Source organism: Mytilus edulis, chromosome 2 (genome assembly GCF_963676685.1).
Source record: "Mytilus edulis chromosome 2, xbMytEdul2.2, whole genome shotgun sequence".
Classification (NCBI taxonomy): Eukaryota; Metazoa; Mollusca; class Bivalvia; order Mytilida; family Mytilidae; genus Mytilus; species Mytilus edulis.
In genome coordinates this window covers 62,780,834-62,796,121 of record NC_092345.1, presented here as the reverse complement: position 1 = coordinate 62,796,121, position 15,288 = coordinate 62,780,834, and the positions used below count along the sequence as shown (strand labels likewise).

General features: G+C 31.7%; 2 protein-coding genes across 3 annotated transcripts in view; one reads left to right on the top strand and one right to left on the bottom strand.

The window, feature by feature from the left end:
- Positions 1-15,288, bottom strand: part of LOC139512619 (nose resistant to fluoxetine protein 6-like) — a 499,632-nt gene that overhangs the window by 30,376 nt on the left and 453,968 nt on the right. The window lies entirely within an intron of this gene.
- Positions 1-15,288, top strand: part of LOC139512620 (sodium/glucose cotransporter 4-like) — a 43,428-nt gene that overhangs the window by 24,252 nt on the left and 3,888 nt on the right. For both annotated transcript variants that reach the window (XM_071300365.1, XM_071300366.1), the window contains exons 8-11: positions 411-610; positions 3,470-3,605; positions 10,244-10,351; positions 11,749-11,899. In XM_071300365.1, the coding sequence (XP_071156466.1) occupies positions 411-610; positions 3,470-3,605; positions 10,244-10,351; positions 11,749-11,899 (595 nt within the window). The remainder of the gene's footprint in view (positions 1-410; positions 611-3,469; positions 3,606-10,243; positions 10,352-11,748; positions 11,900-15,288) is intronic.

The following is a 15,288-nucleotide window of genomic DNA, read 5'->3' as shown; positions in this document are numbered from 1 at the left end:
TTACCAAAAAAAATAAATGTTTGACATAAAATTCTTCAATCATATATGAATGCTCTGTAACTTACAACATATATGCAAATGACCCCCAGCCACATTACTAGTGTCACATCAGATGGTCTTTGGAATTAGCAGGAGTCCTTGCTTTTCACCCAAATGTAAACTAATGGACAATGAGATAATAATCTCCACCAGTGACCAATTGACATAGAAGTTAACTACTATAGGTCATTGTACAGCCTTCAACCAAAAGCAAAACCAATACAGCATAGTAAGCTTAGTAAAAGGCCAGAAAATAACTAATATAAAACAGTTCAAATGAAAAACTAACATCCTGATTAAGGATTTACTGTCATGTACAACACAATAAATAAAAATTGAACTTTATATCTGATTTCTATTTTATATTACAGCCTTTGCCAAAGTTGGTGGATTAAGTGGAATGGTGGAAAAATATCCCAATGCCATTGCTAATCAGACCATACCAAACACAACATGTGGATATCCTAGGAAGGACTATATGAACTTGTGGAGAGACAAAGATGCAGACATACCTTGGGCTGGAGTTATTGGACTGTCAATTAACTCCATATGGTATTGGTGTTCAGATCAGGTATTACTTTCTATAGATTGGTATATTTTGTATAGTTGCCGTCACGTAAAATTGGCACCATGTTTTTTGTCAACAAAAATTTAAATGTCAGCCGCGTATACTGAAGATGATGTTTTTCATTTAGCGGAAGTAAAATAATCTTGGATTATGAGAAGGTCACGATTATACAGTGCAAACACAATAAAAGGTAGGACAGTAGTGTATATTTGGACAGGATTTTTCTTCCCCTTATTGAAAAACATGATCTTTAGTAATCACGGTCAATATTTAAGAAAATTTTGACAAAAAACAGGGTGCCAATTTTACGTGACGGCGACTTATACTTATTTATTCTACTAATATAAAAAAGAAGATGTGGTGTGATTGTCAGTGAGACAACTATTCATAAGAGACCAAAATAACACAGAAATTAACAATTATAGGTGACTGTACGTAAGACAACTGGGGTATCAACCTTGCCCTTAATAAAATATTTGCCAGTGAATATGTAGAAAATATACTGACTGTTGAAATATCTTTTTGGGTGACAGTTAGGATTGAAAGGGTATATTTTAGAGTACATATATTCAACATATGAGATAGTTTGAAACATAGGGGCGTCTTAATTAAAATCCATAGAATTTTTTACTACGGTAATTTTTCAAGATGAAGATTTTATCATGCTTTTTTCAAAAATACAATAAAAAGTATGGATTACAGGATTTTTTTCATGCTACATGTTGGGCAAAATTGTCAGATTTTGTATAGATTATGCATTGAAAATCCAATTTTGTGTGATACAAAGAAAACTACACCATAGAATTTTAAGATAAAATGTGAGAAGATAGCTTTCATAACATGCCTTCATATAAGAAAAAGAAAAATGGGGTCACTGGACAATTAAAATAGATAAATTCCAAAGCTTTCTATTGTAAAATCACTTTATCTGATTTATTTTTTCCTACTATCTAAGTTATCTCCCCTTATTTGGCGAAGTTGACGGGAAAAATGAATCACACAAATTATTGTGTTGTTTAGAAAATACAGCTTCAAATATGATAAAACACATAATTTTTTCTATGTTAATATTAGAAGTTTTACACATAAATTACATAACTACTCTCAAAATAAAAATCTAGACCGATTGTTATCTTCTTTTTCAAAATCAAAGATGGAAGAAGACACCCGATCCACCTTAAGCTATTGTATATATGTAGTACTCTAAAGTGCGCTGGGGACGCTAAAGTACAATGGTCACGCTAAAGTGAGATGGTCTACGGTAAAGTGAGATGGTCTACGCTAAAGTGTGATGCTTCCATACGCTAAAGTGCAATGGTCCGCGAAAATATAGACTTTAGAAACGTAGTTCGATAATGACGTTAACAGTTGTTTATACAAACTAAAAATGAACATGCCGGAAGATAGATTAGGAATATTTGATTAACAATTTTTACACCAAATGTCCATGACTTACGAGTAATTTATTTAATTTTTACTGTTCTTTGTCGGCTGAATCACAATCTTTTATGATTAATGGTTTTATTTTTTATAGTTTATTTTTTTCGAGTGCTGGAAGAAGGACTTGTATCCTACAGTCGACCATTTTACTATATAAATACAAAACAGTATGCACATACTTATCCTGCTTCTATTTGAAGGGAACGGATACATTCGAATCATTGTTTATGTGGCAGTTTATTTTGTGATCCCCGTTAAAATGCCGTCAACTTGAATGAAACGTAACATTGGTAAAATAGAGATACATGTTTTCAAGCGTGAAATAAAATTTGTCTGCTAAGACATTAGTTCGTACTGTACATTGTAGGAAAATAAAACCTGTTTTTGTACTAGCTACGAAAAAGGAGAAAGCTCGGCAAACATTGCATTTCTCTTGTATTTAGATTAAACAGCTTATACAAACAAATGTTGCATATTTGGACAATGAACAAATTTTGTATTTTTAATTTTCAATGATAAATGTAAGGGAGGTTGTAACATTAGTGTGAACGGCAATCTTCAATTATCCAAATATTTAATACGCTCTGAATTTTTTAAAATTCATTTTACATGAAATATAATATTTGCAAAACATAAATTACCTTTACAGCAATTATTACTTGGTCTGACTTGTTAATTTAGAAACAAGCACTTCAGCCTACCGGTAAATTGTAAAGCCTATCACATATGCTATACCTTAGCGTCATAGGTTTTGCAAAAAGACCTTTTTAACCTCTATGTATTAATACTTCGAATCTTACCCTTTGGACCATCACACTTTAGCTGATACCCCATTATATTTTGGTGAACAAATAACCATGGCACTTAAGTGTGAGACACCATGGTACTTAAGCGTAGACCATCGCACTTTAGCGCGATGAGACACCATCATACTTTAGCGTAGACTATCCCACTTTAGCGTGACCACCGCACTTTAGAGTACCATTGCACTTTAGAGTACTACATTTATATTTTCTTAACAATGTATAGCCAATTATTAACAAACTATGAATTTAAGGGGTTATTTATGGATGGTGTACCTCACAAATTGTAATAAAGATATTGTAAGCAAATTTTTTTTGCATATACTTTATTTGGTGTTAAACTTTTCCTATCCCTTTTCACAGCGATTTAATTTAGCAATTTTCAAATTTACTTGAAGTATTTGAATAAGAAACAGTGTAAGTTTTACATATTCACGATGATTTATATTCACTGTAATATTCTACGAAAATAAGTTAGTTTACAGTACATGTTTGTGTTTATTAAAAAAAAATGTACAATAAATACATTATTACAGTTCACAATTTCATGGCAGTATAATTCATGGTGATGAAACATTTTCGATTAAACATAATCACCTTAAATTTGACACAATTACAGGTGATTGTTCAGCGAACATTAGCAGCAAAGAACTTTGATCATGCAAAAGCAGGAACACTATTCTGTGGTTATCTTAAGATCCTACCCCTTTTCCTGCTTATTTTCCCAGGAATGATTGCCAGAATTCTATACCCAGGTGAGTATGATAATAAAGGGAATTTGTTTGTATAATCAGTAATCTATCTTCACCAATTCTGATGAATTGTAGGATTGATAATTGATGTTATCAGTAATAAAAGAAAATTCAAGTCATCATTAATTTCTGAAATTGATAATGAGATTTTTTAAATGGTAGACAATTGAAATTTTTCATAGCTAATCAGATGGCTGTATTTAGTAATTGTACAATCAATGTGCTAAAAATAATGATGAAAATTATGAATTGGTAATTGTGTGGCTCTTTTTATCTCTTTGCTCTGCACTTCTTTAGACCCTCTGCATCTATTGTGTAAATAATTTTTCATCTGCTATTCTTATTTCTAAACAGATATATATATTCTAGACTTCAAAAATATATCTGTCACTGTGTGAAACCCATTTTTATGTATGTTTCACTGCAAAATGCATTTCTTTGTACTATGTTGGAATATATTTTTAGACATTCAGAAGAAACAAAATCCAATGAACAAGGAATATTTTTTCCTGACAATTTTGTTTTTTTTTTGGGGTTTAGTGAAGCCAAAGTTAAGGGCATAAGATACAGTTACAGGGGAGGTAATGACGTTGCAATGGTAAAATTTTATTTTTGTGACATCAAACAGTGACATATCTAGAAAAGATGCATTTTTCGACTGATTTTTAGCTCACCTGACCTGAAAGGTCAAGTGAGCTTTTCTCATCACTTGGTGTCCGTTGTCCGGCGTCCGTCGTCCATAAACTTTTACAAAAATCTTCTCCTCTGAAACTACTGGACCAAATTTAACCAAACTTGGCCACAATCTTCCTTGAGGTATCTAGTTTAAAAAATGTGTCTGATGACCTGGCCATCAAACCAAGATGGCCGCCATGGCTAAAAATAGAACACAGGGGTAAAATGCAGTTTTTGGCTTATAACTCAAAAACCAAAGCAATTAAATCAAATCTGACATAGGTAAAATTGATTATCAGGTCAAGATCTATCTGCCCTGAAATTTTCAGATGAATCAGACAACCTGTTGTTGGGTTGCTGCCCCTGAATTGGTAATTTTTAAAGAAATTTTGCTGTTTTTGGTTATCTTGAATATTATTATAGATAGAGATAAACTGTAAACAGCAATAATGTTCAGCAAAGTAAGATTTACAAATAAGTCAACATGACTGAAATGGTCAGTTGACCCCTTTAGGAGTTATTGCCCTTTATGGTCAATTTTTAACCATTTTTCGTAAATCTTAGTAATCTTTTACAAAAATCTTCTCCTCTGAAACTACTGGGCCAAATTTAACCAAACTTGGCAACAATCATCTTTGGGGTATCTAATTTAAAAAATGTGTCCGGTGACCCGGCCATCCAACCAAGATGGCCGCCACGGCTAAAAATAGAATATAAGGGTTGACTTATAACTCAAAACCAAAGCATTTAGAGCAAATCTGACAGAGTTTAATTGTTTATCAGGTCAAGATCTATCTGCCCTGAAATTTTCAGATGGATCGGACAACTGGTTGTTGGGTTGCTTTCCCTGAATTGATAATTTTAAGGAAATTTTGCAGTTTTTGGTTATTATCTTGAATTTTATTATAGAAAGAGATAAACTGTAAACAGCAATAATGTTCAGCAAAGTAAGATCTACAAATAAGTCAACATGACCAAAATTGTCACAGAACTCCTTAAGGAGTTATTGTCCTTTATAGTCAATATTGAACAACTTTTCGTCATTTTTGTAACTTGTACAAAAATCTTCCTTTTCTAAAACTATGGGCCAAATTTAACCAAACTTGGCCACAATCATTACAAGTGTATCTATTTTAAAAAAGTGTCTAATGACCCTGCCTGCCAACCAAGATGGCCGACATCAGTAAATACAGTAACAGGTGAGCGACACAGGCTCTTGAGAGCCTCTAGTTTTCATTCAAATTGATATAAATACTTTTGTCACAGTTTTCAAAAAAAAAGAACTAAACAGGATGACTTCATATTCAGAAGAAAGTTTGACATTGTTGATTTGTGAATTGTGTGAGTGCTTTTTTTTTTTTGCAGGATAAATCCTCCCTTTTTACCAATACTATGAATAACAAGTAGGGGTATGCATAATATGACAATGTGTGCATTCTTGTTTTTAACAGAGTAAAGAATTTTATAACAAATCTCAATTTGAAGGGCAAGATAATGGCTCTTAAAAATTTGTCTCCTTTATATGTGTAAACCTGAGAACATGTTTGTGTTTGGCTTGATTTTGTGAGTTATCTCCCCTAACAGAGATATTTATTCTGGTTAATATGACATATCCTTATTAAAAAATTTTAAAAAATCAGCTCCAAATAAAAAATTTTCAAGCAAAAATTATTTCTTGTTGGCTAGTAGCAAGACATTGTAGTGAGCTGTTATGTGTGAGCGCTTTTTGATCTGTTGGCCACTTACATCCTGTTTACTATTTGAAAAACAATGTTTGCATTCTTGTTTTCAAATGATTAAAGAATTTTAAACAATTTCAGTTTGAACGGCAAGATAATGGCTCTTACTTTCCCTCCTTTATATGTGTAGACCTGAGAACATATTTATGTTTGTGCTTGATTTTGTGAGTTATCGCCCCTATAAGAGATATTTACTATGGTCAATATGATATATCCTTATAAACAAATTTTAAGATAATCAGCTCCAAATAAAAAATGTTCAAGCAAAAATTATTTCTTGGTTCCTGCTGAAATTGAGAAACAGAAATTTGCTAAAAAAAATGTATTTCTTTTATCAGATTTAGGTAAAATCACCATAATTGAAATAATGATTTATTATGATTTAACTATTCAATATATGATCAACTTCAGCAGGACACATTTTATACAAAAATAAAATATTACTACAATCTCTTAGAATGAACACAGAGTGTGCCTTTTTGCATGCTTTACTTGTGTATAAATTCTTGATTTTTAGCCGTTTCATGTTACGTACAAATGAATAGCACCAGTATATGATTTAAAATGATGATAATAGTCGTCCATAATAACCAGCCAGACATCAGAGAAAACAAGAAAGCAGTGCAGGAGCAGGATTTGGTAAAATAAATGCAGCAGAAAGGTTTTAAAGAATTTTGAGTAGAATTGCACATTTGCTTTAAGAAAAGCAGTAAAGCTGTTAGTGACACGTGCTTTCAATAGATAGGTGGGGGTTTCAGCTTGTATACATTACAGTTATAAATGTTATTGGAAGTTAAGCAATGAATACAAGTTAAAGCCCCTGCTTATCTTTTGATTTCAGATATCAATCTAAATTACAATGCTTGAGCAAACATTTATACATTATTTACTATATTATGAATAAATTAATACATTGCAGTATCATATCAGAATGCTTTTAAAATCTTTCTTTTGTTTAATCATTTAAGATGTTTATTCTTTAATGGAAAGTGGTCCAGAGAGTTAAAAAAATTTTTTCAGTTTTATTTCAATTTGTTCAGAGTAGTTTCTTTTCAAGGATTGGTAGAAGATTTGCATGTTTGAATGATAAAAAGCAATAAGCTGTTAAAAAAATTTGTGTAAAAATCTTTTTAGCTCACCTGGCATGAAAGCCAATTTTCTTGTAAACTAAGTAGATACTGTAAAGAACAAAATTGATTAGCAAAACAACAGCTGCAAAAATATCATGACCAAAACCATTGAATGACCATAGGAGTTATTGCCCTTATAAGCAAATTTTTGACATTTTTTGTCGGTTAACTTGAAAACTGTAATAAAATGATGGTGACCTTACCAGACAGTACATTTTATAGGTTAGCTTTCCAGACTTATTGCAAAGGAAATAGAACCCCCCCCCCCCCCCAAAAAAAAAAAAAAAAATCAGTTGGTGATTACCTGTCCATTTAAACTTTTGCAAAGTACTCTGTCCCATTGAATATTTTATATTTATATACAGTAGTTTTTGTTCTCTATGGAGTTAATTCATTGGAAACTGCAAATTTATCATTGAAAAAACTATTCATTCATTGATAAACTTGGCCGTGTACTAAACAGAATATAAAACACAAGCTCATTAAACTGCTGAAAATAAATGAACCTATCAATTACAAAATAAACTATTGTTAAAACACAGCCTCATCTCAATGCTGTAACCTTGTAAGTGTTAATCTTTAATTATTTTTTATTGCATTTTTGTCTCTTAAATAATTTGATTAAATCTTTTGTACAACTCTGGCTCAAACATTTGACAGCATGCATGTCTGTCCTTTTTGTTTTTTTTTTGTTTTTTTTTTGGGGGGGGGGGGGGGGGTACTGTCTCCCCTTTTGTTTTGAACATGAACTCATAATCTATTTGATATGACTAGCTCTTGATAAGATATGAATTAGAATAGTATGAAAAATATGTGTCTAAAAATTCTTTAGTGCCAGATATTGTTACCATTCATCAATTTAAGGGCAAGTCTCAAAAGTGGCACTTAAAAATAGTTGACTGGAACTTATAACTTTGACTGGCTCTTAAAACTTTAACTGAAACTGTTAACTTTGACTGACACTTGAAACTTTGACTGACACTTGAAACTTTGACTGAACTTGAAACTTTGACTGACACTTGAAACTTTGACTGACACTTGAAACTTTGACTGAAACTGTAAACTTTGATTAAAAATGTAAACTTTGACTGAAACTGTAAACTTTGACTGTCACTTAAAACTTTGACTGACACTTAAAACTTTGACTGACACTTAAAACTTTGACCGGCACTCAAACTTTGACTGGCACTGAAAACTTTGACAGACACTTAAAAAACTTTGACTGAAACTGTAAACTTTGACTGTCACTTAAAACTTTAACTGTCACTTAAAAGTTTGACTGTCACTTAAAACTTTGACTGTCACTTAAAAGTTTGACTGTCACTTAAAACTTTGACTGTCACTTAAAACTTTTAGTAATTTTTTGTTGAAATGGGAAACTTTTAATTATCATGAAAAAACAAATAACTTCCAACTGTGGATAGCTTCATATGTTTGGGCTAGTCATTATCAAGTTAACTAAAGAAATATAACTTTTGACATTTTACTAGAAAATAATAGTGAGGTGACCATGGTAGTACCCTCTGCATCAACATTCCAGCCTGTGTTTAACCAGTTATTTTAGAGACGACATCAAAAGATTGATGTAGGATAAAAAACTTAAATCAAATAGTTTGGAGGGGTGGGGGGTCAACATTGCTGCAAGTTTTGTTTATCCAAAATCGATTTTACATATATCCATATAGGTAAATCAATTTTTCCCAAATTAAGTTAAGAGGGGGTGGGGTCAGTGAAAAAACTGTGAATTAAGTTTTTAATCCTACATTCTACTTTTGATGTCGTCCCTTACAGGATTAAATTGAAATCTTGCTGAGTCTTACCATTCAATACATCAGAATAATAAAAATATCTTATGGCTAGTTTTTTTCTTTAGATATGTTTGAACTAGTTTTAAAATATTGATTGAACTCTTATTTCTCATATACTCGTGTTTACAATTTATTTTGATAAAGTAATGCATCTTTGGGATTATATGAGTGACCTTTATTCATGTCACTTGGATGAATTTGAATTAAGAGACTTTGGGTTATTGCAACTTTGGTTTGCTGACTCTTCCCAAGCAATTGTCTGATTGCTTAATTTAAATCACCAATATAACACACATACATTTTATTGAGGAAGGGGTTGGAGCAAGGCAAACATTGTATTTCTAGATACTGGAGATTCATTAACTTAATATTAATTGTATACCAATTTTCATGGATTTCCTGGGAACAGGGGAACCACGAATTTGAATGTTCAACGAATTATAAACTTGCAAAAAAAATGTATGCAGACTTTGCAAAAACAAACGAAGTTAAATATCCATGTAAATGCAAGTTTTCCTCAAACCACGAAAACTGGTATCCACGAAATAAATGAATCTACAGTAACTTGTTTTGGTATCTCAACTGCTTAAAGAACTGCTACACTGCATGCTTTAATGTTATCTTATTCTTGAGCATGAGCATGTTTTCTGTTAATATTTTGTGTGTTCCTATTCATATTTTATGATTTTCATTTTAATTGAAATAAAATACTATATAAATAAACAAATGAATCATGATCATGCTGATTGTTCAAGCTCTTTTCTTGAATGTATATGTAAATGTATATGTAAATGTATATGTAAATGTATATGTAAATGTATATGCATAATTATTCATTATTTGATCGGAGGAAAAGATATTATGTACTATTAATCAAGTAATAGCCATGTGTGTTATTTGAATTATGAATTAATGCATATATTTCATTTTTGCTATGTCTGTGCATTAAACTACACAACAATAATAAAGATATAATTATTATTTGAAACTTGAAATGTGCTTTCATTTGGTCATACATATTTATTCATGTTTTCTGGATCTTTTGTTGAAAATCATTGAACAACAAGCGGCAACTACTTGAAAGGGGGTAGAAAAATATTAACTATTGTTAGAAAGGCTACAATACAAAAACAATAGATGGATTTGTCTTTAAACAAATGTACAAAAAATTGTAGAAATAAATTCCAATAAAAGTTTTAGGCTGTGGTATTTTGGAAGCAGACGTAAAAATGGAATTTATGCTGATGGTAGTTCCAACTTATACAATTAATAATGTGTATATTTTGTAGATACTGTAGGGTGTGCCACACCTGAGACTTGTATGGAAGTTTGTGGTAGTAGGTCAGGATGTAGTAATATTGCCTATCCTTCACTAGTAATTGATTTGATGCCACCAGGTAAGTCATTGTCTTAACTGTAAGGAGGATTGTGGCAGTAGGTCAGAATGTAGTAATATTGCCTAACCTTCATTATTCTTTGATTTAATGCCACCAGGTAAGTCATTATCATAACTGTAAGGAGGATTGTGAGAGTAGGTCAGAATGTAGTAATATTGCCTATTCTTCACCAGTCAATAAGTTAATGCCACATGGCGAGTCATTGCTAAAACTATATGGAGGTTTGTTATATAGAAGGTAAGAATGTAGTTATATTGCCTATCCTCTAGTAATTAATTTGATGCCATCACGGGTAAGTCATTGCCATCACTCTAACAATAGATGAGAATTGTCTAGCCTTCATTATTTATAAAATTTATGTTGCAAGGCAATTCATTTTCATTAGTGTTTGGAGATTTGTGGTATTGTTTATAGTGTCCACTTAGATTTGTTATGATTTTGGTTTTTGTCGAGTCTTCCACTTTAGTAGAAAAAGCGAGACTAAGCGATCCTACATTCCGTCGTCGTTGTCATCGGCGGCGTCCACAAATAATTCACTCTGTGGTTAAAGTTTTTGAAATTTTAAAAACTTTCTTAAACTATACTGGATTTCTACCAAACAGACAGAAGCTTGTATATGATCATAAGAAAGTATCCAGAAGTAAATTTTGTAAAAATAAAGTTCCATTATTTCCGTATTTTACTTATAAATGGACTTAGTTTTTCTGTGAGGAAACATTACATTCACTCTGTCGTCAAAGTTTTTAAAATTTTAATAACTTTCATAAACTATCCATGATTTATACCAAACTTGGACAGAAGCTTGTTTATGATGATAAGAAAGTATCAAGAAGAAAATTTTGTAAAAATAAATTTCCACTTTTCCGTATTTTACTTAGAAATGGACTTAGTTTTTTTGCCAGAAATAAAACATTCACTCTGTGGTTTAAGTTTTTAAAATTTTTATAATGTTCTTAAACTATCCTGGATTTCTACCAGACTTGGACAAAAGCTTGTTTCTGATCATAAGATATTATTGAGAAGTAAATTTTGTGAAAAAAAAATCCACTTTTTCCGTATTTTACTTATAAATGGACTTAGTTTTTCTTCCAGTTAACATTACATACAGTCTGCAGTTAAAGTTTATAAACATCTATTAGATTCATAAACTATCCTGGATTTTTACCAAACTTGGAAGCTTCTTTCAATCAAAAGACAGTATTGAGAGGGAAATTTTTATTGATGTTTTTCCTCATTTTTGTTGAGTCGGCGATTAACAGCAAAAGTAGGCGAGACACTGGGTTCTGTGGAACCCTTACGAATTTTTGTATTTTGTTAACTAATGCAGATATTTATTATTAAGATACCTGATATTTTCTGCTTGTAGATGTACTTCATATATAACCTTTTTATTAAAGGAGCAAGAGGCTTGATGCTTGCTGTAATGTTGGCTGCCTTGATGTCCTCTCTTACTTCCATATTTAACAGCAGTTGTACTATCTTTGCTATGGATATCTGGTTGCACATAAGGAAGAAGGCTTCTGAGTTGGAGATCATGATTATTGGCAGGTAGATTGTAAAAATAATGGCACAAAGATGTATTGTAGTTTTTAAATCTATGACATTAAAGAACAAACAGACCCAGAAAAATGGTCTTTATAGAATTGCATGTGCTTGTCATTTTATGTTTTAAATTATGTTTATGTTGGTAATTTGACCCTAATCAGTCTTCAGAAGTCATCTTGAAGGTTTATTTGACAGGGTCTAGTCTAAAACACCTTTTAACAAATGCTGACACTTAATATGTTGCTTTTTAATTGCACATTTTAAACTAACTATTTATTATATTTTTTATTTTGAAAGAGTGTTGTAACTTTGAAAACATGCTCTAATTTAGTTACCCTCTTATACTATACTATGAATAAATTTGGTGTATTCACTGTATTCTGATTGGTTAAAAGTATTACTTTTATTAGCTCACCTGGGCCAAGTGAGCTTTTCTCATCACTTTGCGTCTGGCGTCATCCGGCGTCCTTAACTTTTACAAAAAACTTCTCCCCTAAAACTACTGTGCCAAATTAAACCAAACTTGGCCACAATCATCATTAGGGTATCTAGTTTAAAACATGTGTCCGATGACCCAGCCAACCAACCAAGATGGCCGCCATGGCTAAAAATAGAACATAGGGGTAAAATGTAGATTTTGGCTTATATTAAGAGCAAATCTGACAGGGTAAAATTGTTTATCAGGTCAAGATCTATCTGCTCTGAGCCTCTAGTTTGGTTATTATCTTGAATATTATTATAGATAGAGATAAACTGTAAACAACAATAATGTACAGCAAAGTAAGAACTAAAAATAAGTCAGTATGACCAAAATAGTCAATTGACCCCCTAAGGAGGTATTGCCCTTCATAGTCAATTTTTAACAATTTTCTTAAAATTTGAAGATTTTCAATAACATTTTCCACAGAAAGTACTGTTATAGATAGAGATAATTGTAAGCAGCAAGAATGTTTAGTAAAGTAAGATCTACAAACACATCACCATCACCAAAACACAATTTTGTCATGAATCCATCTGTGTCCATTGTTTAATATTCACATAGACCAAGGTGAGCGACACAGGCTCTTTAGAGCCTCTAGTTTGGTTATTATCTTGAATATTATTATAGATACAGGTAAACTGTGAACAGCAATAATGTTCAGCAAAGTAAGATCTACAAATAAGTCAACATGATCAAAATGGTCAATTGACCCATTAAGGAGTTACTGCCCTTTTTAGCCATTTTTAATAATTTTTCGTAAATTTTTGTAAACTTTTACAAAAATCTTTTTCTGTGAAACTACTAAGGCAAATTTAACCAAACTTGTCCACAATCATCATTAGGGTATGTAGTTTAAAAATGTGTCTGTTGACCAAGCCAGCCAAGCAAGATGGCTGCCATGGCTAAAAATAGAACATAGGGGTAAAATATAGGTTTTGGCTTATAACTCTGAAACCAAAGCATTTAGAGCAAATCTGACAGGGTTAAAATTGTTTATCAAGTCAAGATCTATCTGCCCTGAAATTTTTAGATGAATCAGACAACCTGTTGTTGGGATGCTACCCCTTTATTGGTAATTTTAAGGAAATTTTGCCATTTTTGAATATTATCTTGAATATTATTATAGAAAGAGATAAACTGTAAACAGCAATAATGTTCAGCAAAGTAAGATCTACAAATAAGTCTGCATGACCAAAATGGTCAGATGACCCCTTAAGGAGTTATTGCCCTTTATAGTATTTTTTTACCAATTTTTCGTAAATTTTTGTTATCTTTTACAAAAATCTTCTCCCCTTTGTAACAACTGGGCCAATTTTAACAAAACTTAGCCACAATCATTATTAGGGTATCTAGTTTAAAAAATATGTGCGGTGACCCAACCAACCAACCAAGATGGCTGTCATGGCTTAGAATATGACATAGGGGTAAAATGTAGATTTTGGCTTATAACTCTGAAACCAAAGCATTTATAGCAAATCTGACATGCTGTTAAATCGTTTATCAAGTCAATATCTATCTGCCCTATTATTTTCAGATGAATTGGACAACTGGTTGTTGGGTTGCTGCCCCCCAATTGGTAATTTTTAAGGAAATTTTGCGGTTTTCCCATCACTTGGCGTCCGGCGTCCGTCGTCCATTGTCGTTAACTTTTACAAAAATCTTCTCCTCTGAAACTACTGGGCCAAATTAAACCAAACTTGGCCACAATCATCATTGGGGTATCTAGTTTAAAAAATGTGTCCGGTAACCCAGCCATCCAACCAAGATGGCCGCCATGGCTAAAAATAGAACATAGGGGTAAAATGCAGTTTTTGGCTTATAACTCAAAAACCAAAGCATTTAGAGCAAATCTGACTGGAGTAAAATTGTTTATCAGGTCAAAATCTATCTGCCCTTAAATTTTCAGATGAATTGGACAACCCGTTGTTGGGTTGCTGCCCCTAAATTGGTAAGTTTAAGGAAATTTTGCTGTTTTTGGTTATTATCTTGAATACTATATTATAGATAGAGATAACCTGTAAACAGCAATAATGTTTAGAAAAGTAAGATTTACAAATAAGTCAACATGACTGAAATGGTCAATTGACCCCCTAAGGAGTTATTGTCCTTTATAGTCAATTTTTAACAATTTTCACAAAATTTGTAAATTTTTACTAACATTTTCCACTGAAACTACTGGGCCAAGTTCATTATAGATAGAGATAATTGTAAGCAGCAAGAATGTTCAGTAAAGTAAGATGTACAAACACATCACCATCACCAAAACACAATTTTGTCATGAATCTATCTGCTTCTTTTGTTTAATATTCACATATACCAAGGTGAGCGACACAGGCTCTTTAGAGCCTCTAGTTGGTTATTATCTTGAATATTATTATAGATAGAGATAAACTGTAAACAGCAATAATGTTCAGCAAAGGAAGATCTACAAATAAATCAACATGACCAAAATGGTCGGTTGACCCCTTAAGGAGTTATTGCCCTTTGTAGTAAATTTTTAACAATTTTCATTCATTTGGTAAATTTTTGTAAATTTTTACAAAATATTTTCCTCTGTTTCTAAAAGGCCAAGTTTATTATGAATAGAGCAAAATTGTAAGTAGCAAGAATGTTCAGTAAAGTAAAATCTATTTTATCTATTTTAATTTATTTTGAATTTAATGAACCATAAAATTCATTTTTGACTCTTCACATTTTACATAATCTTTGCGGATTATTCAATGTGAAGAGTCAAAAATTAATTGTATGGTTCAATAAATACAAAATAAATAATATCCATTCATTAAATAAAATATAAATTCTTTTGTATTTCACTTGTGAAATACTGAGATTTCAGTTAGTTAAAGGTGTCAGTCACAACACATGCTGGCAAAGTAGAGAAAATAGTATACATTTGTTATTTTAAAAACAG